The 25,124-nt window shown below is 41.4% G+C and overlaps 1 protein-coding gene and 1 pseudogene across 10 annotated transcripts in view; one reads left to right on the top strand and one right to left on the bottom strand.

The window, feature by feature from the left end:
* agtpbp1 (ATP/GTP binding carboxypeptidase 1) overlaps positions 1 to 24,207 on the top strand; it is a 239,741-nt gene extending 215,534 nt beyond the window's left edge. For 5 of the 10 annotated variants that reach the window (XM_078214458.1, XM_078214454.1, XM_078214456.1 and 2 more), the window contains one exon: positions 23,151 to 24,207. In XM_078214458.1, the coding sequence (XP_078070584.1) occupies positions 23,151 to 23,343 (193 nt within the window). In that variant the 3' untranslated portion in view covers positions 23,344 to 24,207. The remainder of the gene's footprint in view (positions 1 to 23,150) is intronic. The other 5 variants (XM_078214452.1, XM_078214449.1, XM_078214451.1 and 2 more) reach the window with 1 other exon arrangement.
* Positions 10,522 to 10,741, bottom strand: LOC144495382 (U2 spliceosomal RNA; annotated as a pseudogene).
* Positions 24,208 to 25,124: the final 917 nt, after the last annotated feature.

Raw genomic sequence — 25,124 nt, forward strand, 5'->3', positions numbered from 1 at the left:
GGTGACTTCTTGGAGAAATTAGAAAGTTGGTCTTTTGTGGAAGTGCAAAACAATTTCTCTGCCTGTCCACACTCCTGAAATTTTGTACACTATTTATTTTGCATGATTTCACAAACAACAAAATTAAAATGTCTTGAAGACATCATTCTGTTCGTGAATGTTATTGAATGTTATTAAACAGTGGAAAGAGAAAATAGCATTTGTCGTGTGGATACAGTACATTCAATGTTCAAGTTTGGAATATCAGTTATAAAATTTTAATTTCATTTAACCTTTGGGTTATTGTAAAAAAAAATGTAGGTGCATAAATCTTCAATACAATTGCATTACTTCAGGGATTTTATGTATTGTGTTTTTCAGATAAAATTGTATATAATCTTTGGCAGATGCTATTTTTGAATGTGAATTAATTCTTCATAAATTTTCCTGTAGTTTGTAAAGCAGAATGTTAAAATTCATCTGTCCAAGAGTCCTCTATTTCAGAATAGAGCCTGTCATTTTGCTATTGTACTGCAATTAATATCTCTTGAGTATTGCTCCTGAACCACGGTACAGAGGTCAATCAAAATCTTTCATGCAAGTCCCCCACCCACACCATCTGCTGGCCAACTTCCCAGGGTTTAGTTTACATGCCTGTCAAGAATGTTGGTGTGTGCATTAATACTACCATAGAAATATCTGCAAATCAAGGAACCATGGATCATAGAAATGAAAATATTCTTGGTGATGTTTTTGTTCTTATAAACTTTCCATCTGTGCTTGTGGAATTTTGCACGCAATAAGATACATGTCTGATATAGCATATTGAAAAAGACTTGGAGGGAAACTGCATCAGGAATTCAATATAGATTTTAAACACAAAATATTGACAGATTGACAGCAAGGCTTGTTAAAATTAGTCAGTTTAGTGATGTGGCATATAGAGTAGAAAACCATTTATTCCAACCTCACTTATCCAAGTCGAGTGAACATTTGACTGGCCTGCCCTTCCTAGCACATCCTTTAGGCAGGATTTTTCAGATGGTGGTGTTTGCAATCGGAAAACTATGCAATCCTGCACCTGACAACTGCTTCAGCCTTTTAATGCTGTACGGAGAGTTGGGGCTCTCGCACCTCATCGGGGGTGAGGTACTGGCTCGAGAGACCAACAGATCTTTAGTCCTAGTAGCACCACTAGGTCCATTTGTCACCACTGGGATCACACCAAGCCCCACGTAACAGTGTGCAGGGATCCCAGGATGCAGTTTAATCTGGGGTGATCTCAGTGGGGCCAGGAAAGGAGGTCTGATTTGGGGGATAGGGATGGATGGGAAGTGAAGCAATGGTGTGGGTATGAAAGGGTGGGGGACTGGATTCCAAAGACTGGGGCGGGGGAGCACCCAGCCGGAGGGTGACAGGTTGGTGCAAACCTAGGGGGAGGAGAAGGGGTGGTTATAATGTCCTAACTCTGTTAAGGGTTGCGAGTTTTACACAAAAAGAAAAATATGTGGTTTGCACACATAGATTCAAACTATCAACAAAAAGGTTTATTGAATGGGCCATTGTCTGTACAGGGCACAAAATGAAATGAAGCAGGAGCCTATGAAGCACCCCAATGACATCATCAACAAATCATGTGACAGGCTCTTAAAGCAATCATGCAGCCACTTAAATATATAACAGTGGTCCAAAGGGAAGGGAGAGTGTGGAGGAGAACCCCACCCCCCCCCCCCCAACCCGCCTGTAAACCTGAAAATTGTAGCCAGATAGGAAGCAGCCCGTAAGTGGCCATTATTTGGCTATTAGATGGCCTTAGTTGGGACAAGATTGGGCAGGCCATCCTAGCCTTGCCTGCCCCACGCCCTGTAAAATTGCTGCCAGGTCAGGGATGGTGTAGTGGGTAGGGCACCCGTATAATTTAAAACGCCTGCCTGCAGGGTCCAACATAATTCTGCTGTGTCTAGTTATTTCATCATGCTTTAGTTTCAGTGCTGAGATGTTGTTTAATGCAATGCGATTTTAGAAATAACGTGATCTCTTATCCAAATTGTTCACTGATCCAAACAGTGGTGTTTCCTGACCTCTATGGATAAATGGGGTCCCAGACTGTGTGCGAAGTTAAAAAGAACATCCTGTTCTTCTGGAATCCATTATTAAAGAGGAGATAGCAGGGCATCTGGATAGAAATGGTTCGATCAATCAGACGCAGCATGGATTCATGAGGGGAAAGTCGTGCTTGACGAACATGTTGGATTTTTATGAAGATGTGACTAGGGCGGTTGATGGAGGAGAACCGGTGGATGCGGTGTTTTTGGATTTCCAAAAGGCGTTTGATAAGGTGCCCCATAAAAGGCTGCTGAAGAAGATTAGGGCACACGGAGTTGGGGGTAGTGTGTTAAAGTGGATTGGGGACTGGCTATCCGACAGGAAGCAAAGAGTCAGAATAAATGGGTGTTTTTCCGGTTGGAGGAAGGTAACTAGTGGCGTGCCGCAGGGATCGGTACTCGGGCCGCAACTGTTTACCATTTATATAGATGATCTGGAGGAGGGGACGGAGTGTAGGGTAACGAAGTTTGCAGACGACACAAAGGTAAGTGGAAAAGTGAATCGTGTGGAGGACGGAGAAGATCTGCAGAGAGATTTGGACAGGCTGAGTGAGTGGGCGAGGATATGGCAAATGGAGTATAACGTTGATAAATGCGAGGTTATACACTTTGGAGGAAATAATAACAAATGGGATTACTATCTCAATGGAAACAAATTAAAACATGCTACCGTGCAAAGGGACCTGGGGGTCCTTGTGCATGAGACGCAAAAGCCCAGTCTGCAGGTACAACAGGTGATCAAGAAGGCAAATGGGATGTTGGCCTATATTGCGAGGGGGATAGAATATAAAAGCAGGGATGTCTTGATGCACCTGTACAGGGCATTGGTGAGGCCGCAGCTGGAATACTGTGTGCAGTATTGGTCCCCTTATATGAGGAAGGATATATTGGCCTTGGAGGGAGTGCAGAGAAGGTTCACCAGGTTGATACCGGAGATGAGGGGTTTGGATTATGAGGAGAGGCTGAGGAGATTGGGTTTGTACTCGTTGGAGTTTAGAAGGATGAGGGGGGATCTTATGGAGACTTATAAGATAATGCGGGGGCTGGATAGGGTGGAGGCGGAGAGATTCTTTCCACTTAGTAAGGAAGTTAAAACTAGAGGACACAGCCTCAAAATAAAGGGGGGTCGGTTTAAGACAGAGTTGAGGAGGAACTTCTTCTCCCAGAGGGTGGTGAATCTCTGGAATTCTCTGCCCACTGAGGTGGTGGAGGCTACCTCGCTGAATATGTTTAAAGCGCGGATGGATGGATTCCTGATCGGTAAGAGAATTAAGGGTTATGGGGATCAGGCGGGTAAGTGGTACTGATCCACGTCAGATCAGCCATGATCTTATTGAATGACGGGGCAGGCTCGAGGGGCTAGATGGCCTACTCCTGCTCCTATTTCTTATGTTCTTATGTTCATTATGAGCAACGCAGAAGGAACAGGAAGACACAGACCATTTTACTCCAATTATTGGGGCACAGTGTGATTTAAAGAAGCAGGCTGTGACAGATCCTTCTGTTACAAAAAAACTTCAAACTATTCATAAATCTTGGTCGTCTAAGAGCATAAGGGAGTTAGTTTCACTGACTAGATAAACAACCTAGCTGATAGACACAAAGCTCTGAAACACTGCAGTAAATATTACATCATAATAGAACACACAACGTTGGAATCCCTTTTTGATCTTTGCAAATATTGCTTCTAACATGTGTACTTCTATCATGTATTATTTTTCTGATCCGTATCTGTGTCTCTGGAGTTCAATCTGAAATAGATGATGCAACATTTTAATTGATCCTCAATTAAACTGAGTCAGGATTGACACTGATATAGCACTAAGGGGCTTTCATCATCTAGATTAAGCAGCAGTGGTCAAACACCATTCAACCAACCTGATAAAGTGATCATTTGTGATTCAGATATTTGAAAACTGTTAAGAACAATATAATCAATATTTATTGAGCTTGGCAAAGTGTCTCATCACCTTAAATGGTAACCAAAGATCTTATTTAAAGAAATGTCAATCAGTGCTAAGTATTGACCAGAGAAATTGGTAAAGAGGAGCATCAGTGCAGTGGCCTTGGATTCTTTAGAGGTCACAACTTATTCTTAAATGTAATGATTACAAATGTAGCACTGATTATATTTTTTAATTGCTTTGTCTCAATAATAGGATTCGTAATTTGTACTAAGACATAAAATTCTAAATCTATTTTTTCTTTCTTGTGCCCGCAGCTACAATTTCAAAATCATATGTGCAAATTGTATCGTAATATTTATGAATGAACACTCATTTTGTACATGCTTAACAGAATTTTTGTAAATAAGTAAATGTGAAGGAGTAAGCAGTCTATGCGGTACATTATCAAGTGTAGTGACTTATTTTGTAGACTAGAACAGCAGCTATTTTGTAAAATGACAATATCCCACCAACAGCAATGAAATCAGTTAGTTTGTTTATTGCTGCTGATTGAGGGAGGAATGATGAACGGGACACAGTGACAACTCCCTACATTTCAAATGATGCAATTGGACTTCTAATGTCCAACAAACTGCTACAACAGGAAGTTTGCTGAAGAATGGCGCATCCAGCAATGCAGCATACTCTTCAGCTCCACTGAAGTGTCCAGCTAGGTTATATGCTCAGGCCCTGAAGTGGAACTTGAATTTACAAAGAACCATCTCAGAAATTAATAGTTCAGTAATATTGATTGATTGTGTATTTTCAGTTGAGTTATGTTTATATTCAGGTTTCCAAATAAAAAGCTTTAGTTTAATAAGATGAGAAAAGTAATTCAAAATGTGCAATACAATCCTAGTTTTTTTTAAATATGGGTTTTAAAACAGAATAGTAGGTTGTTTCAAGCTGTAGTTTTACTGTTGAAACACTAGAGGGTGCAGAATATGAATTTGCATTCCAAGTACAAAGGCACCGCTCAAGTGAGGAAGACTATCTTCAGTGCAGAATTACGTTACAGTTGATCATCTTCCAACTTGCCAACCCCAGCCGTTGCTTTTCTGCATTAATATTGTTTCTGCAAAACAAAGTGGTCTGTTTTTTTTAAAAAAACCCACAAGACCCTCTCTATTTTCTTTAATCACCAGTGTCTGAATTTATAGACACTAAAGAAATAGTAACTTGACTCTCGTACAAAGTGATGCAATTTTTATTAAATGGATTACAAAAACAGACATAGCGAGAGGTATTTGAAGTGAAAACAACCAGAGCATTTTCCCTGTCATTTCACTATCCTTTGACATGCCCCTGAGTTTGCTATATATGTTTTAAGGGTATAGTGTAAATGAAAACCAGGTAAATAAATATTTTAGCCATTTATAGAAATCTTAACTTAGTTCTAATTGTTGACTTCAAATTATGAAAATTCTGTATGTTATAATATATACACATACAATAATGTCTGTTTTACTGTGTACACTATATAGTTTGACCCTGAGCTGAGTGTCTAGACCTCCAGTCTGGTCCATCAACATAACTACCTGTAACATTGCCAGCCTCTTCCTACCTCACCCACTGCTTCATTAAATCCAAACTCCCTTCTTAGGGAAAAAGTTCAATTTCAGCCTTCCCTCAATGCCTGTATAGTATCCCATACTACTCCATCAATCCTGACTTCGTCAGCCTTCACCACCTCAGCACCACCAATTTAAAAGCCCTGAATGTTGTCTAGAAATTCCTCTGTCGTCTTTTACAACTGTACGTCTTCAACCTCCTTACCCCAGTTTTCACATTCTGGTTTTTCTATTCTATCACATTCTAGTCATGTCCCCATTTCCATTATCAATTTCAGGGGCTTTAATTGTTGTTCCTGTAGTTTGAAAATCCCATTCTAGCCCCTCCGCTTTCCTATATCTCTCCCACCTTCAAAAATGAATTCTTAAACCACCTCCTCTAAAGCTTTCCCTGCCTCCTTGGTGACTAAGCCTCCACAATTCCCCTCCTCTTGTGAGGAGCCAACATTAAAGGTGTTATAAAAGGTACATGTTTTGTTAACAGCCATGAATGTGCCACTTTCAAATACCTTCAGGCCTGTCAATAATCCAACCACTCCTCCCTCAAGAAGAAACGTTCTGATTTAGCTTCATGGTGAAACCCCATAACTCCCTGACTGACAAGCTGCCTGCAAGTGCCTAAACAATTTTCAGTTTAAATTCTCCAAGAATAGTTGAATATTATGTAATTTGAAATATAAAAGATAAATTCTCCTCATTTTCTGTCAGAGCAAGTTGGCTATATTACTACCCTGTTACAGGCCTCTGATACAATCTCCCACCCCAGACCAGGGAGGCTGCCAAAATTATCTGAACATCTGATCAATGCAACCTTCTGGGAATTTGGAGCACATCTTACTCAAGGAATCTTTTGCCAGAAAGTAGGGCTTAAATATTCCCCCATTATCACCACACCTCTGCCAGCCCCTGTGCTCTCCACACCCCACTCCCAGTGAAACCAAACCCGGGGAATCATCTAGTGAGCAAACCTCCAGGACCCCTATCCTCATTCTGCCAAACCAATGTGTTTTTCCACTGTGTATTTAACCAGATAGTTTCCATGTTGCTAAACCCTTAGATCTTCCCAGGTTACACAAAATCAAAAATAAATAGAGACAAATGACATAAACTAAAACTGGAAAATAGTGTGGTCCACAGCTCTTCGAAGTTACAATGGACGAACTAGATAATCTGCACAGAAACTTGCTGTCAGATGTCACTTCACAGTTCGTTACAGGTGCAAAAGCTGTTTTAAAATACAAGGAAATAAAGTCCATTATTGACCAGGAGTCTAAAATTCAGAAGCAGTTACAGTTGTCCTATGAGTAACTTAAGTGGCCTGCATACAGGTACAGTTATCTAGATTTGCCTACTTAAAGGGACAAGCCAATAATAGCTGAACATCATAAACATATTCCATACTCCAAACTATTAAAATTCTTGAGACAACTTATTTTTACAATTTTGTAACACCCTAAGGTTGGCAGTGATGCCTGCCTGGATAACTTTTAATAGTGTTACAATCCCCATAGAGACTAATAACATGAAAAGGAATCCCCATTTGATCCCGAAATAAGGAACTGAGGGCACAATTTAACTTTTTAAAACTTTTACTGCAATGGTCAAACCCAGAATTAGTATACACTTGAGCATTAACATTATTTCAATAGAAACAATGAAGTTCACTTTAAATGGTCGGTGCATGAAGGATATCTCTCTCACAATTCTCAGGATCACTCCCAGCGCAAGTGTGCCACCACATGCAGTCTCAAAGTCTTTCAAATACTTCCTTTGATAGATAGGATCTCTCACTTTTCTCTGGATTTGGCCCCGAGTCAATTTCACCAGCTGCTATATTCCATCCTCGGTTCCCAGATACGATTAGGATCAACAAGGCGCACTCCTGTGAACCTTCTCTTCCTCGGATCATGACGGTCCTGATGGCATAGCTTTCCAAAGATCCTTTTCAACTGACCAAACAACAGCGCCCTGGTTCACAGTCTTCTCACCCCTCATACAAACACTCAGCTCCTTAACGTGCATGAACTGTTCTCAATATTTTTAGGTTTATTTTAGCTTACTTACACGGAGCTTCACCAAGAGCGTCAAGAGTTTGGTTTCCTCTTTGCTGCCAAACAGAAACTGACTTTTCTGTTAGAGGGATTGGTTTCTTCTCGTGAACTCCAGTTGTTGTGTGTGTTCTGCTGCAAAACCACAGGCTGAAACAAACTGCCCCCCTTATGTTTTGTGTCCTCTGCCACCGTCCTTCTGACGCTCTCGCTTCCATATATACTCCTTCCCATTATTACTACCATCCATTCTTTCCTGCAGCCCTACCAGCTATTTCACTTCTTTTAAACTGATGAGGTTAGTATGTAAAGATAATAGGGTCTGAGGGAAGGAAAACTGCAGAGAAAAAGGTACAAGCAGAGCAATAGAGAAGGATCAGGGAAGAAACAGATTGGCCGCAAATTGGGAAGGGTGGGACAATTGGATAAGAGAGAAGGGGAATGACGAAAGACGGATGTTAAAATTTTTCAGTGAGAGTGAGAAAATCTCTCATGGGAGGAAAATATCTGAAGACATGGGGTGGCACAGTGGTTAGCACTGCTGCCTCTCAGCGCCAGGGACCTGTGTTCAATTCCCAGCTTGGGTCACTGTCGGTGCGGAGTTTGCACATTCTCCTCGTCTCTGCGTGCCCCGGTTTCCTCCCACAGTCCAAAGTGGGTTAGGTGGATTGGCCATGCTAAATTGCTCCTTAGTGTCAGGGGGGACTAGCTAGGGTAAATGCATGGGTTATGGGGATAGGGCTTGGGTGGGATTGTGTTCGGTGCAGACTCAATGGGCTGAGTGGCCGCCTTCTGTACTGTAGGATTCTATAGGATGGAAACAATCTAGGTGTGCAGACGGCATGGCGAATCAGAGATCATACCAAGCACAGATTAATATTGGAGATATGATGGAGAAATGAAAAGAGAAATCATAGCACGATACAACAAAGAATGAGGCAATTTAGCCAATCATGTTCCTTGAAAGAGGTATCATATTCATCCCACTCCCCTGCTCTTTCCGCACAACCTGGCATTATTTTCCCTTTCAAGTGGTTTATGTAATTCCCATTTCGAAGTTCCTATTGAATCTGTTGTGATTACTTTTTCAGGTAATGTATTCCAGATCATCATAACTCATTGCATTAAAAAAAAATTCATGTTGCTTCGGATTCCTTTGCCAATCAACTTGTATCTTTGTCCCTCAATTCCTTCTGCCATTGTAAACAATTTCTCACTTAATCCATCAAAACCTTTCAAGATTGTGAACTATTCTATCAAATTTGCTTATACCTTTCTCTGCTCCACGGCAAACCATGCCAGTTTCTGTGCCTTTAAAGTAAAGTTAAAGTTATTTATTAGTCACAAGTAGGCTTACATTAACACTGCAATGAAGTTAATGTGAAAATCCCCTAGTCGCCACACTCGGTGCCTTTTCGGGTACACTGATGGAGAATTTAGGATGGCCAATCCACCTAACCTGCATATCTTTGGACTGTGGGAGGAAACCGAAGCAGACACTGGGAGAACGTGCAGCCTCTGCACAGACAGTGACCCAAGCCGTGAATTGAACCCAGGTCCCTGGAGCTGTGAGGCAGCAGTGCTAACCACCGTGCCACCCACTGTGCTGTCTCCATATAACTGAAGTATTTCATCACTGATACAATTCGAGTAAATCTCCCCTGTACCCTCTCTAAGGCCTTAATATCCTTCCTAAACTGTGGTATCCAGAATTGAACATTATACTCCAGCTAGGGCCTAACCAGTGCTTTATAATGTTTGGCATAATTTCTTTGTTTTTGTGTACAATGCCTCTTGTAAAACCAGAGAACCCTTATGCCTTTAACAGCCTTCTCAACTTGTTCTGTCACCTTTAAAGAATTGTTTCTGCAAGTCCCAAGTCTTTATTTTCCTGAACACACTTTAAAAATGATGCCATCTATTTTATATTGCCTCCTTATTCTTGCAACAAAATGAATCACCACACACTTTCTTGCAATAAATTTCATTTGTCAACTGACTGCCCATTTCACCGTGTTGTCAGTGTCCTCCTGAAGCCTGTTACAATGCTCCTTGCTGTTTGCTATGTTTCCAGGTTACGTGTTATCTGGACCTTTTGGAATAATGCCCTGTATACCAAAGTCCAGGTCATGCATTGATATCAAAAAGGCAGTGGTCCCAATGCTGGCCCTAAATACTGTACTCCCTTCTCGGAATCTGCTGCGCCCTAATTGGGTTGTTCCTCACAACACCCGCTTCCCGCCTCGTGGTTCACCATATTGGGCACATCTTAAATTTGCTTATGTCCTGCTTTGCGCATTCATTCGCCTGGGCCATCTCCACAGCTTGTAAAGACAGTTTGGTCTCAGCCAGCAACAACTTCTGTATTACAAAGCTATTTATTCCACAGACCTAACATCTCCCTAAAGCTGGGTGGAATTCGCAGTGCTCTGCTAGTCCTCTCAAACTGACGACAAAACCGGAGATGGTCGCCCTGCTTCCTGGACTGCAGAATAAAATTTGTATCTTAACATGATGATTGAAAGTTGGGGTTTAAAGTGATTTTTGACCAATTTGACTATTTGGTCAAAAAGCTATGTATCTGGAACTGTAAGTTTGCAGGCCACAGACTTGAGAGTAGAATCACCTTTCATTTCCCTCTATTGTGATCACATTTGCTACAAAAAAACTTTCCCCAGTTTTCCACCTCTGGGTCGAACGATGCAGTCCTTCCGATTAAAGGCATTTTCATGTAGTATGTGTACCTTGCTTTTTTTTAATACTTTTCCAATTCAATCAAATCAAATCCAATTTAGAGTCTCAACAAGTTGAGACATTTCAGATCCCGGCTGACAAGACAGGGCGAGCGACCAAACCACCCTGTCCTGGGCCTGATCTACATGAGCCAAGCTGATTGGAGAAGGGGGAGGTTCCTCCTCCAAGACTTGAGCTCATTTGCATCTTAGCCAAAAGGCTGAGATGCCGCTTTTAAAAATTGCTTCATATGAAACATATGAAGCTTCAGTGCAACCCAATGACCTCAACCAAGTGCAGCCGACCATGGGCAGCCGACCATACTACACTTGATCTTAGCCAAAAGGCTGAGAAGCGATTTCATAGCTTCGATGCTCAGTTTCCTCCCCATCTGCTGCTCACTGTGATCTCCCGATGACTGACAAAAGTTTTTCCTCATCACCAGTGTAAGTAACTTTGAAGGTGACTCATTGTCAAGTCAAGAAGGATTTATTATCAATGGTTTATATACATTATATATAAGCAATGGTCTGATAGATGTACAATGCACACCTACACTCTCATGCTCTCTCGCTACAACTGAGGATCCTCCCTCCGAGGATCCGAAGAATGCATGCCCTTGCACCCGATTGGCTTGGCTTTCCATGCTGCCTGTCCATGGGGTCTGGCCAAATCACGTGGCCCTCAGGGATCACCCCCATAAAGGGGCCATGCTACCACAAGCAGATTAAAAGCCAGTCTGACTTGGGAACTATAAACTTCCAATTGGCCTGTTGAGGACACCACATAGCACAGCTTGTAGCATAGGAGAAATACCAAGATACGCTGCCATATTTTAGCAGCACAATAATAGTTAATGATATAATGTTCCCGTCCTTACTCTGTGATGTAACTTGAGTATTTTAATGGAGACACCCATGACTTTTTGGTCCACATTTCTGACAGGGAGCATCTTCTATGGGTGAAGAATAGCCATGCGGATAGCAGCAAATAGCTGCCAGCACTTAGCACAAGAACTTTGAAAATTTAGCACCTTTGGGAGATGGGAGGAAGATTGCAAAAAGAAAGGAAGGGAGTTTTTTTACCCTTCAGTGTCCTCATAGCAAACACGTTATTATTCAAATCGATGTCAATTCCTTTAATTAGCTAAGCATGTCACTACTTTTTCTGGTGTTTTATCATAATTTCTGAAAATTAAAATAGATTGTGATCATAGTTTGTGCATGTTTTTTAGGGTTAACAAATTTGTTCTTTCAGAAGACAGTAAATAATGTCAGTAACGATTGTCCTAAACAAGATGGGTAGAATTTAGGATGGAGACTGGCAAGTAAGACCCCAAAGGTTATCTCCAGATTACTCCTGATGCCACGTTCTAGCAAGTATTTAGGAGCAGAAAGTTGATGAACAGGTGGTGAGAAATTTGGTCTTTAAATTCCTGGAACATTGGGGCTGGTTCCGATGCTGGCCGGACAGATCACACCTCAAAGGCACTGGGACCAATATCCTCGCAGGGCATTTTGCCAGTGCTGTTAGGAACAGTTTATACTAATTTGGCAAGGTAGGCGCCAGGCTCTTTCATTACAAACAAGAAATAAGATGCACAGAGGATTGGGAGAGATAGATTGCATGAGGGCAAGAAATAGTAAGGTACTATTTAGAATCAAGCTAAGAGAGATTGCCATTCAGTCCAAATTGTGTTTAGAGCTCATATCTGAAAATGTTTGGTGTGGTCAGTAAGGTTGATGAGCGACAGGCTCAAATAGCCAGATGGGACTATGATGTTTTGCTGATAATGGAGACCTAGCTCACAAAAGGGAGGACTAGTTACGAATTACTCCTGATACAGGGTGTTGGGGAAAGAAAGAGAGGAAGGAGTTTCGGTTTTGATTTAGGATAATTTTACCATTTTGAAGAGAGAGGATGCCCTGGAGGGGTCAAGGACAGAATCTACTTGGTTCGAGTGAAGAAACAATAGAGACATCACTGCACTTATGGCTTCATCTAGTGGGAAAAAGATGGAAGAGCAGATTTGCAGGAAAATTGCAGAGTAACAAAAACTATAGAGTAATGAGAGACTTTATTCAAATATAAAGTGGGAAGGCAATATTGTGAAGGGCAGAGGGAGAGAGAAGTGCTTCTGAAGTATGTTCAGGAGAATTTTCTTGATCTGTATGTGTAATAAACCAAGGGCAACTCAATGTGGCTCAAAGGGTTTATTGCCAATGATAAATAGTTATTTGCATACAAGAGTTTGGCTAGAATAAACTATGAGACTATTCTCTGATCTTCCCTGCCCCAGGATACACCCTCTTGTACCCGATTGGCTCAGTTTGCCATCTCAACGTGCCATAGGGTCCGACCTGATCATGTAGCCCTTAGGGATTGCCCCCTTAAAAGGGTCGCACTACCACACTCCTTTCCCCTAACTGCTGAATGCACATATCGATGAAACAAAAAGAACATAATTAACATAGGCAAGCAGATTACAAAAAACACCAGTAATGCATCAGGCAAACTCATCATAAGTTAAGTGGGTCCAGGGACTTCCGGACCTTGGTTATAAAGTCTCAATTCTGTGTTATGCTCTTCTGGAAATGAAGAATCTGGTCGAACAGTTGCGAAAGGCAAACTCATCAATCCAGAGTTGAAATCTTCCTCTGTATTGTTGTCTCCCCAGTTACAGAAACCGCTCTCCTATGACTGTAACTGCAGCCCCTGTGTCGACTTCCATTTTAAGAGATCTGCCATTTACTATCGAGGCTATATCGGGGGTTTGGTTGGACATGGTTTAGAGCTCCTCATCCAGTTTTTTAAATAAGTGTGTGGGGGGCAGGGAGAGCTGATGGATAATGGGGGGGGGGGGGGGGGGGCAGTGTCCTGATGCCGGCAGAGGTGGAGGGCCCCAAAGTTGCTGGGGCGGAGGGGGGCTTTAACTTTACTTTGAGATCAGGGTGCAATTTGATCTCTGGATGCCAGCTTAGCTGATGGGTATAGTGAGTGGCTGTAAAATTCCAGCCATCCTCTCACTTCTTCCCTCTCCTTAACTTATGTTCCCGTTTAAAATCCAGATATGATCCAATTCCAGAGCTGTAGAGTCATGAAAAGTCCTGATGCTGAAGAAGTCCTGATGCTGAAGAAGTACCGAGCTGAAGCTGTTATGATCTAAGTATTTTTTAATGACTCTAAACTGATCCTCCTGCCTCACCGACTATCTCCAGTGAGGTCTCAGGAAAGAGAAATCGTGAGTGGAAGCATTAAAAAAATACATGGATTATAACAGCTCCTGCTCAACACCTATGCACCATCGGGACTCACCTTCACAACCTGAGTGCTGCAGATTGAATTGGATCTGGATCTTGAAAGGAAACACAGGTTCACTGGAGGGAAGCAGTGAGAAGGATGTGTGAGGGAACAGGAGGTTTGGTGAGAGGGTAGGTCAGCCATGGGAAGAGACCGCAAGTCAGAGGGTCAGGGAGCAAAAGGATCTGCAGAGACCGGGGAGTGGGAGGTTTGGGAAGCAGGATTGGCAGCCAGCAAGAGGTGCTGCAATTTAGAAGTTGCATTTTTCTTTAAATGTTTAAAATTATTTTATTTCAAAAGTTATTGAATTTACCAAAGTAGGAATTTTGCAATGAAATGTATTTCAAAGCCTTTGTAGAAACTCCCTCCAGTTTTATCAGTGATTCATATAGGAATTGATGTTTCATTTCAAGCTTTTTCACTTAGAGTCATGATTTTCAGGAACACACCACAGCTTTAAATGAGAATTTACTGTACATAATTTTCACTTGTACAACAGCTAACTATTTTAATTTTTCTTTCTCATGACTAAAAGAACTCCAAAAATTCTCCTAAAACATATGAAGTGCTGATGTTACTCGAGGAGCACTAAACATAATTCCATTATGTAATCAGCTTTGCTTTAGAAAGCTTCTTCTCCATGAGAGAATACTGTCCCCAGACTTAATGATCTTTAAATGTCGCTTCACTCTATATAGATACCAGTTGAGATGTGATGGTTCCACCCGAAGAATTTATGTACTTTGATCTCTTTAATATTATTATTGTGCTACTTAAGGAAATTCATGTTGTCTGGTCCCTTGCCAAGACTATTCAAGAAACTTTCCTTCTTGTGCAGTCATATTTTCACACTGTTATTATGCCTAAAGACATCATGTCTACAAATGGATTAAGTATAAAGTCATGAATTTAAAAGAAACCTTGTCCAAGTTGATAATGATGAACAGCTGGAGAGTTGCATTTTCACTCCTCACAGTTTCTGTGTTTCAACCTATATTTGAGCAAAAGTTTGATATTTTAATGAATTTAGTTGCAGACTTTCTTCTTTAAAAAAGATGACTTAAAAGAGCAACAGCTTTATTCTGCAAATGTGGAGGAATCAATTAAGCCTTTTTTTCCCCTAGTTACTTGTAGTTGATATTAGGAAAATAAGAAACTTTGGTATAAAAACAGAAAGTGCTGTAAAAACACAGTAGGTCTGGCAGCATCATGGAAAGAGAAACAGCGTTAATGTTTCGAATCCAATATGACTCTCCTTTGGAACTAAGAAAGGTAGAAATGTAATGGTATGGATACTGTTGAAATAGTGGGAAGAATTAGGTGGTGCAGAAGGGAAGGTCTGAGATAGGTTAGAGGGTGGGGGAGATTAACGTTTAACAATATCATGGAACAAAAGGCAAAAAGAGTGGGAGTGGTGGTAGTAAAGGAACAATGCATTGATCTAGAGTAGATATTGATAGCAGAATAAAGCTCAGCATTGTATAAGAGGAAAACATGAGAACAAGATACAGACGGGCACTGGGAGAAAATATAAAAATGGGAGTTCATGGTCTGAAGTTGTTGAACTCAATATTGAGTCCTGAAGGCTGCAAAGTGCCTAATAGGAAGATGAGGTGCTGTTCCTAAAGCTCGCATTGGGCTTCACTGGAACATTGCAGCAGACAGAGGACAGAAATGTTAGCATGAGAGCAAGCTAGTGAATTGAAATGGCAGGCAGCCGGCATCTTTATGCATTTAACAGAGGTGTTCCACAAAGCGGTCACCCAGTCTGCGTTTGGTCTCCCCAGTACAGAAGAAACTGCGTTGTGAGCAGTGATGAGAGTACACTAATGTGAAATAAATGTAAGTACATCACTGCTTCACCTGGAAGGAGTGTTTGAGGCTTTGGGCAGTGAGGAGGGAGGAGGTTGAGGGCAAGTGTTACAATTCCTGTGATTTCATTGCAAGATTCCATGGAGGGTATTATGGTGTTGGGGATGATCGAACAGTGGACCAGGGTGTTGCAGGTGGGGAAAGATTCCTTCGGAATGCTGACAGGAGGTGGTGGCATCTTGCTGGGGTTGGCAGAAATGTCAGAGGATAATCCTTTGATTGTGATGGCTGATGGGGTGGAAAGGGAGGTAAAGGGGAATGCTGGCCAGTTCTGGGAGAGGTAGAAAGGGGTGTGCGAATAAGATGGCAGTTCCCTTCACTTCCTTGACTTCTCTGCCTCCCTTTTTGGGGATAGATTGTCTACTGATATTCAATACAGGCCTGTTGACTCCCACAGCTACCTCAACTATACCAACTCACACCTTGCTTTCTGTAAAGACTCCATCCCATTCTCCCAGTTTCACCCTTTCTGTCGCAACTGATCTGATGACGTTACTTTCCCACAGTGGCATTTCTGACATGTCTTACTTCTTCCTCAATCGAGTATTCGACCACTGTTCTTGACGGGGCCCTCAACATGTTCAGCCCATTTCCCATACTCCTGACCTCACCCATTCCCACCCTCTGTTATGACCCTTGACCAGATCCCGGGCATGGAGAGAGATCCGACCGACCCCCGGTCTGAAGAGTGGCCAGTTCCAAGCCGGCACAAGGCTTGCTACCCAAGGTTCACTGGAAACTGGATTTCCCTACCTCCTATGGCAAGTATAGGTTTCATAACACCTCCCAGAACTTTGATATGGTTCTTCTTGTCTTCACTTTTCACCCCACCGTTCATCCTATCTTGTCCATTCCGACCTAAAAACACCCAGGTGCCCTTTCTAGTCCAATCTTCCTGCACACGGCCTGTAGCCCTGCAACTTACAGCACTTAAGGTGCAGATCCAGTACTTTTTAAATGAGTTTAGGGTCTCTGCCTCCACCACCAACTCAGGCAGTGAATTCCAAACCCAAAACACCCCCTGTGTAAAAAAGCTTTTCCTCATGTTCCCTCTAATCCTTCTGCCACTTAGCTTGAATCTATGACTCCTGGTTTTTGAACTCTCTGTCAAGGGAAACCTGTTCCTCCTGTCCACTCTCCCTCTACCCCTCACAATTTTGTATACCTCAATCCTGTCACCCCTCAGCCTTCTCTGTTCCAAGGAAAACAACCCCAACCTCTCCAATCTCTCCTCATAGCTACAATTCTCCAGCCCCGACAACATTCTAGTAAATCATCTCTGCAGTTTTTCCAGAGCATCTATGTCCTTCCTGTAATGTGACCAGAACTGCACGCAATACTCCAGTTGCGGCCTCACCAGTGTCTTATATACAGTTTCATCATTATATCCCGACTTCTGTATTCTATACCTCTGCCAATGATGGAGTAACCTCCTCCAACCCCTACAACCACTCCCTATCCTTGTAACCTCCTCCAGCCCCTACACTCTCCCTATCTTTGTAACCTCCTCCAGCCCCTACACCCCTCCCTATCTCTGTAACCTCCTCCAGCCCCTACACCCCTCCCTATTATTTACCTGTACTGCTATCTTTAGGGACCGGTGTACTTGTACACCAAGATCTCCCCACTTCATCTACCCCACGGAGTACATTCCCATTTATTGTGTATTCGCTTTTACTGTTTAACCTCCCTAAATGCATTACCTCACAGAGCTGAACTGCATCTGCCACTTTCCTGCCCACTCCACCAACCCATACAGCTATCCTTTACACTCTCTACTTCACGGCCAATTTTTGTGTAGTTTGCAAATTTTCCAATCAGGCCAAGTGCAAATTGTTAATATATAAAACAAACAGCAGGGATCTCAACACTGAGCCCTGTGGAACACCACTTGAAACAGCTTTCCATTCACAAAGGCAGCCGTCGACCATTAACCTATTTTCCCCTCCTCTTCCCTGTCAGCATTCTGAAGGGACCATTCTCTCTGTGACGCCTCATCCTCTGCTCTGTCATCCCCTTCCTATGCAGGTACAATATCTGTCCCTCCTTGTTGTCCAAAGCCCCAAACCCTCCTTCCAGGCGAAGTAGCATTGTACTTATACTTTCAATTTAGTCTATTGCATTTGCTGTTTATAATGAGGTCCCCTCTACACTGCGGAGACCAAATGCAGACAGGGTGACTGCTTTGCAGTTTACCTTAGTTCAGTCTGTAAGCAGGACCCTGACCTTCTAGTCACTCACCATTTCAGTTCACCATTTTGCTCTCATGCTCACACTTCTAGCCTCTGCCTGCTGCAATGTTCCAGTGAAGCCCAATACGAGCTTGAAGAACAGCACCTTATCTTCCAGTTAGGCACTTCACAGCTTTCTGGATTCAACATTGAGTTCAACAGCTTCAGACCATGAACTCCCATTTAGTTTTTTTTTCTGCCGATGCCAGTCTGTATCTGGTTTTCATGTGTTGCTTTTGGACGAAATTGATCTTTATTCAGCTATTGATACCTATTCTGGATCAATACTTTGTTTTTTTTATTACTACCATTTCCATTCTCTTTGTCACAAAAACAGAAAATGCTGGAAAATCTCAGCAGGTCTGACAGCATCTGTGGAGCGAGAATAGTGCCAACATTTTGAGTCTGGATGACCCTTTGTCAGAGCTGAAGATAAAGAAAATAGGACAAGATTTATACTGTTGGTGTGGGGGAATTGACAAAGATATCATAGACAAAAAGACAAAGGGAATGTAAATGGTGGTGATCATGGCTAAGAAGGGGGCTAATAGCAGAACTCTTTTTGGCCACTACCAGCAGAAGATTTTATTTCAAATCCCCAGCATCCGCATTTTGTGTTTATTTAAGAGATTATCATATTTATTTTGTGTGGTTTAAGTGTACTTTCTCCTGCTGCCTAATAAGCAGGACATTTTGTATATCAGTTTCCTTTCTGTTCATTTATATGATCGTCTAAAAACTTATCTATTTATGAAGTGGCCTGAGTACTAGGCTTTTGTGCCAGGATCCCCAGCAGTAATGTAGTTATCCAAGTGCAAAACAAAATCTTGGATTAGCTGAAATATATTCAGTGAAACTTTGATGTAACGCATATATTTGCTCTCTTATTTCTTTGGTTTGTAGTGGGTTTTGTTTCATAATATATTCACCTAATAATGAACAATAAGGAACAATTTTGTTAGTCACAAGGCTATTTAAGTAGACAGCTATATTATGGTTATTTTGTAACCAAATAAATATCAAAGGTAGCAACATTTAAAAAAAAGAGAATGTAGACATATATTGTAAAAGTCTGTTATTACTTCAATTGTATGTTTCTGTACCAAGGGGAGACAGATGTGTTTTTTTAAGCATGCAATTAACATGGTAAATGGAGAAATCTTGAGGTTTGAAACTTAATATGAAACATGATAAAAAAATGATGGTTTAAAAATGTTAATAATTTAAAATGCATGGTCACTAGAGATTGAAAATTAAATTTCAGTTCCATCATCAACCTTCAAGGAGTAATGAATCTGGAAAGGTTACCGACAGAGCGGGAAACCATTTGTGGTTGGACAATTCACACCACCTCAGTTTGATCTTCAACTTTTCTGTGCTGCCTGTTTCATCAATCTTTGGGCTCCATTCAATAGAGCTGAAATCTGACTCCCACTTTAGGCATGTATCTCAGTAGGACTTGCACCTGTGCCCATGTAGTGAGTGGGTCAAAGTGCAGGACCTGAGCAACAAGGAATCCACTTGTGTTCTGTGCAGCCAACCTGAAACCATATTCTTTCACCATTTTACACAGCAAGAAGTAACGGATAAAAGATATCAAAAGTAAATTATCCGAAGAGAATGTTGCATCCCTGATTGTGATTTTCTCTCATGGAGGCAGGATCCAGTACTCCATTTAAAACAAAACTGGTCTGCTTTTCATGAGAGAGATGCAGTTCTCCATTTTGTGTCCCAAGAATCTAGCAAATTAATGGGAAACTGGTTTCATTTGATTACAGTGAAAATCTGAGAAGTTGTAGACCTTAATGTGGACTTGTGCTGAATTTTGAACTACTGTACTTGGCTAATGAAATATTAAAAAGCACTTAGTGCTGTCAAGCAATATCCTTAGCTGCTCCCTGGAGAGACTTCTGAAACTAGGGGTGGGATGCTTGCTTGTGTTTTTTTTGCATCTGTCCCAAGAAGCTCTGGGTGACTTGACAGGAGCCTTGTTTTTCAAACCTCTACGTTTTCACTAATGGCAGATAATCACTTTAGGCCCTTTTGAAGAAGTGTTTTAGCACTTTACTGGAGGAACCAATTAGAATGTCTCTGAGTCATTACATGTTCCTGAATTACCTCGGTGCCTTGGAGACGCAGAAAAGAAAATTGAGTTTTGTTAGTGGGAGCTAAAATTTGAAGCTGCAGTCTTTGTTGTGAATATCCTTGACATTCGTGCCAAGATTGTGTTTGGAGATGTGTAGTTGTACAGAGCAACACCCTGTCTAACAATAGCTGGGAAAACCTGATGTAATTTAAACAAAGTGACAGGTGAATTTCCAGGGCTGTACAGGCGGCTGATTGAAAGCACAAAGAAACTCTGCCTTTGCCCTAATTTTATTCTTTGACTAAGTTATGAAAAACTGACCAATTTCCAAACAGCTTACTGTGTGATAATTATCTTTATATATCATAAAAGAGGAAGCTTGTTTTGTCCCAATAGGAAAGGAAGAGGCAGATAATTTCTGACCTTCATTCTGAATTATTGGACTCCAATCTAAAAGCTTGCGAGGGTTTTAATAATCTTTCCAAATTATTCCATCTATCCTCTAGTCTCTGATGTACTCCCCCCACCACCCACCCCCCCCCCCCCAAGCTCACCATGGAGGCAACTTGCTTTCAGGTTTTCCCTGTTGCTGCTGCGTTCTGATGTGCAGAATGATGACGCGCCTGTTTTTATTTTCTGTCTTGCTTGTTGTGAATCATCTCGTATCTGTTTAGTACCTTCACCAGCACAGCGAGCATCCCCCCCACTCCACCCTAACCCCAGCAATATGGCTGAGATTGGCAGTTCCTTATCCCACCACTTTGTGCTGTAGCACAGTTCACTCAGCTGCAGCATTGCTGTATCATGTGGGTTTATGTTGTAGATCCACTTCACACTGAAGTAGTTATGTAATGCCATGTCTCCTGGTGCTGTAGAATCCCACTTATTTATAAATGGGACAACTGCTGCTGCCAGCATCTTTATATGAAAATCCACATGACTGGGCTGCACAGCTCCTCAGGTGGTTCCCATGGCTACAGCATTAACTCATTTACCTGTGCTTCTGCAGCAGAGATCTCACACCACCTATGATTACATTTCACGCTAAATGCTGCCACATTTGCAGAGTTTTAATTTTCTGTCTACTCCACAGTCTTTTTGATTATCCCATTTGATGAATGTACCTTCTCAGAAAAACAATCAATAAATATTGTTAAACTAGATTTATTTATTTTAATTTAAAAGCCATTCTACAATGGCAGTAGTAATGACCCAAAAGCTATCATTTCTTCAGTCATAGGTTTTAGTTTCCGTTGTCTCAGGTTTCAGCCCCAGAGTTGCCAGCCAACCCTCAGCAGATTGTTCCTTAGTAAACCTGGGCGGTACCATTATAATTGTCGTTACTACTGACACAAAAATAATGCTAATGAAATCAATGAATGGAAAGTTGCATTGACCGCACACATCATTTTCCAATATCATAGAATCCCTACAGTACAGAAGGAGGCCGTTCGGCCCATTGAGCCTGCACCGACAGCAAATCCATCCTATCCCCGTAACCCCACGTATTTATCCTGCTAATCCACCCGAAACTAGGGGCAATTTAACATGGCCAATCCACCTAACCTGCACATCTTTGGGAGGAAACTGGGGCACTCGGAGGAAACCCACACAGACACAGGGAGAATGTGTAAACTCCACACAGACAGTGACCCAAGCCGGGAATCAAACCGGGGTCCCTGGTGCTGTGAGGCGGCTGTACTAACCACTGTGCCACCATGGCGCCCAGAATATGTGTTAATACTGGGCAATATTCCTCACCACCTGCGCATGCACAGAAAACGCAGGCTGTCCTACTTTACACATATTCCCAGGTAAATGTTTTCTTTGGATGTATAGATTTTTTAGTCGCATTATTGTTGAAATCAATTATGCAGCTGAAACTCTACTCCACTATATGCTATTTATCTCCCAAGTTATGAGATGTCATCTGAATATTGCACTTGAAAAGAAAATGGCTTGAGTTATGCACTAACCTAACTATACCCATCTCCCAATATACATAAATAATCCAGTCATGTGAATAACATGTTACTGTGCAGGATAAAACAAGTTTTGTTTCCCAGTTCCAATAGAGAGATGCTGTGACCAAGGCTCAGGTTTCTTCTTGTTTTAAAAAATTATGAAGGTCTCCATTTTCAATCTTTTCTGATCATTTTGGGGTATTGTATTGGTTTCAATTTCCTATTGACCAAAATGTTCTGCAGTTTTTTTTGTGTTAAAGGATCTTTTGCCTAACATGGAAACCATTATTTATTTGTCTTCGTATCATTATGGGAACAGATTCAATATCATGAAATCTTAAAAAGTCCGAATAAATGTCATAAAATATTTGGTGTGGCAAATAAATAAAGATAAAACATTGGACCCTCTGGAACAACACACCGGAGTCTCGTGTTCACAGAATTCCTCCCACAATAAGCATTGCCTACACAAGAATAAGATGATAGTTGAGAATATTTCAGCAATCAGTTAAAATACTGGCTGGATTTTCATTCTAGTGTCCAATCTCAAACCAGAGCTGAATTCCAGGTCAGAAACCTGGAACTGCCGGTGGTGGAAATCTGGAAGCCATTTTTGAGAAGGCTAATCAGAGAGTCCCGTCCAATCAGGAATATCAGGACAGGCTCCTGAGCCTGGGGACCCAATAAGAGACCCTTTAGCACTGAGATTGGCATCCCCCTCCATCAAGAGGTCGAGGTCCTGATGTAGGTAGGTGGAAGAGTGGGCAGACTCTGAAGACATTTCAAAAACTTACCTGGTCTGGCCTAAATGTGACTCCAGGCCCACAGCAATGTAGTTGACTCTTAATTGTCCTCTGAAATGACCTAGCAAGCTACTCAGTTCAAGGGGAATTAGGCTTGGGCAACAAGCGCTCGCCTTGCCAGTAACACCCACATCCCATAAAAGAATAAAGAAAATGAATTGCGGCTGCCAGGGGTAGTGCTAAGTTGTAGGTTGGAGCACAAAATTGCGGGAATTTCCACCTTTGTGCCCTCCTCCGCCGCTCTTCAAAAAACCAGCCCGGTGTCTTTGGCATTTTATCACATACTTTCAATTTTTTTGGATGTATGTAACATGTATAGGGGTCTGCGCCATTTGTAAATGATTGGCAGGGTGTTAGTCTCGTGCTTTATCTTAAGTAGTTATTTTAACATTTTAATACTAAAATAAATCCACTGCATAAATCTAAATCCTGCAAATATAATTTTTCTAGTGGCAGAGTTTCTGCCAAACTCTATTGAATTTTAATTTTGAACATTTATTTTCTACCTGTAGTCCTACCACTCAAGTCCTTGATGTGGATGAGCCGCGCTGCCTTGAAGAGATTGATTACAGTGCTGAGAGCAGCGACGAGCAGGACGTCGATCTAAATGAAACAGCTGACTTTGACACCCAATACTTTGACCCAAATACACAGGAGGAGCAACTCTCTGACTCTGACATCCCAAAGAGAGACTTCTTTCTTTAAGTTATAAATCACCAAAGAGGCTGGAGGAAAAAAATAGCCCGAGATCCTATAACCAATAAAAGACAACAAATCAGGGTTAAAATAGTCTGCACTGAGTAAGAGCTAGCTCACTCAGGCATATTGGCTAAAAATAAATACACTGCTGGTAACACTGGAAAATTCAAATGTGCGTTATTTAATATTGACTTCAAGTGCATTTGTACAAGTCAGGAGGTAATCCTCTGCTGTTTTTATTTCCTCTGGATGCAGTTGCATGGCTAAAGATTTGTTCTCACTGATTTTGTATGCAATTTTATTTTTCAATACGTGACAGTGTTTGACTGTATGCGCAGGCTGTTTTAAAGGTATGCACCAGTGATACTTTGAGGGCTCTTAATATATTGTGGGGAAGTTGGTAATGGCTTGTCTGTTGCAACTCAAATGAAGTATGTATTTATTTCTCTGTGGGTTTTTTTTTAAGTTGTATCAGACATTGTTCCAGGATTGCTTGACAGGAAATATGCTGCTTCAGCTCCAACGTTCCAATATTGAGAATTATATTGTTATTGTTACATAGAATTGATCAGTTTTGAACTGTATCTATCCTGCTGCTGAAAGAATATAAATTGCACCTTGCTGTGGATTATATAAAAGGTAAAGACTAGCTGTTACTGTATTTAAATATGTAGTCAGCATTACTATACAATGTTGACATGTACAGTGAATTGTTAGCTTCTCATGAATAATGAAATGATGTAATTTTGATTTTCTGACTATGAATTAAAGAATTTGTATTGTGGTAGTGAATTTGCAAGTGCCTGTCAGCATTATTTCTGTTTCTGTGCACAAACGCAAATAACAAATTAAAATCTCAGGTTCTGCCATACATCATGATGTTTGTTCAGTAGTGAGCCCAATACATGCTGTTGTGGGACATAACAGATTTCAGAGTCAAACTATCCATTCTACCCTTGGATCTCAGATTGTACTCTCTCTCAAAATCTGGTTCTCAAAACACTGCTTCCCAATCTATTTCCCTGATTCAACACTTAAAAAATCAATGATGCCAGATGCCAACGAAAGTAAAACAGCAATAAAGCAACATTGTAATATTCAGTACATAATCATTAAAGGTTGCATATTTTAGATCAGCATGCTAATTACATCAGATGAAAATGTGTTTTTAAGTGCTTTGTAAAAATATTATTTTATGTTCTCACCAGTCTATTACTTCATCTGAGCCCCTCCAGCACACGGGCCTTAACCAGAAAACAGCAGATACAATTGATATTTGCATTTTAATTCAGCATTACTAATCTATAGCACCATCACATCATAGTTCCCCAAAGAACATTTGACATAATTGTTTTTAAGGTGAGACAAGTCGAATAAACTTTTAAATTTCTACCAAGGGTTCCAGTTGCTCTTCCCCACCCCTCAACACACACTGTAATTAGCCCCTATTTCCTCCCAGGCCCTACAGATGCATACAACCATACACACTGTAAACAGCTCCTCTCCCCACACATGCACACACAGGTCAGCAAACCAGTGACAGGCAGTGGGGAAATGGGACAATATTGACAGCCTAAGCCAGTGTGCAGCGACAGCCCTGCAGGTAATAGTTTTAAATGCCTATATCCCAAGCTGCCTGGTTTGAATTTAAACAAAAGCTAGGCAGTTAACTGTTGCGCGGTGCATTCTCCATAGCATTGTCTACCAATTTGAGTCCACTTGCGAACCACTAAGCACTATTTTCTCATGCAGGTAAATTGGTGTTTCCTTTACAATCGATATTCTTG

This window comes from Mustelus asterias, chromosome 6 (assembly GCF_964213995.1).
Source record: "Mustelus asterias chromosome 6, sMusAst1.hap1.1, whole genome shotgun sequence".
Lineage (NCBI taxonomy): Eukaryota > Metazoa > Chordata > Chondrichthyes > Carcharhiniformes > Triakidae > Mustelus > Mustelus asterias.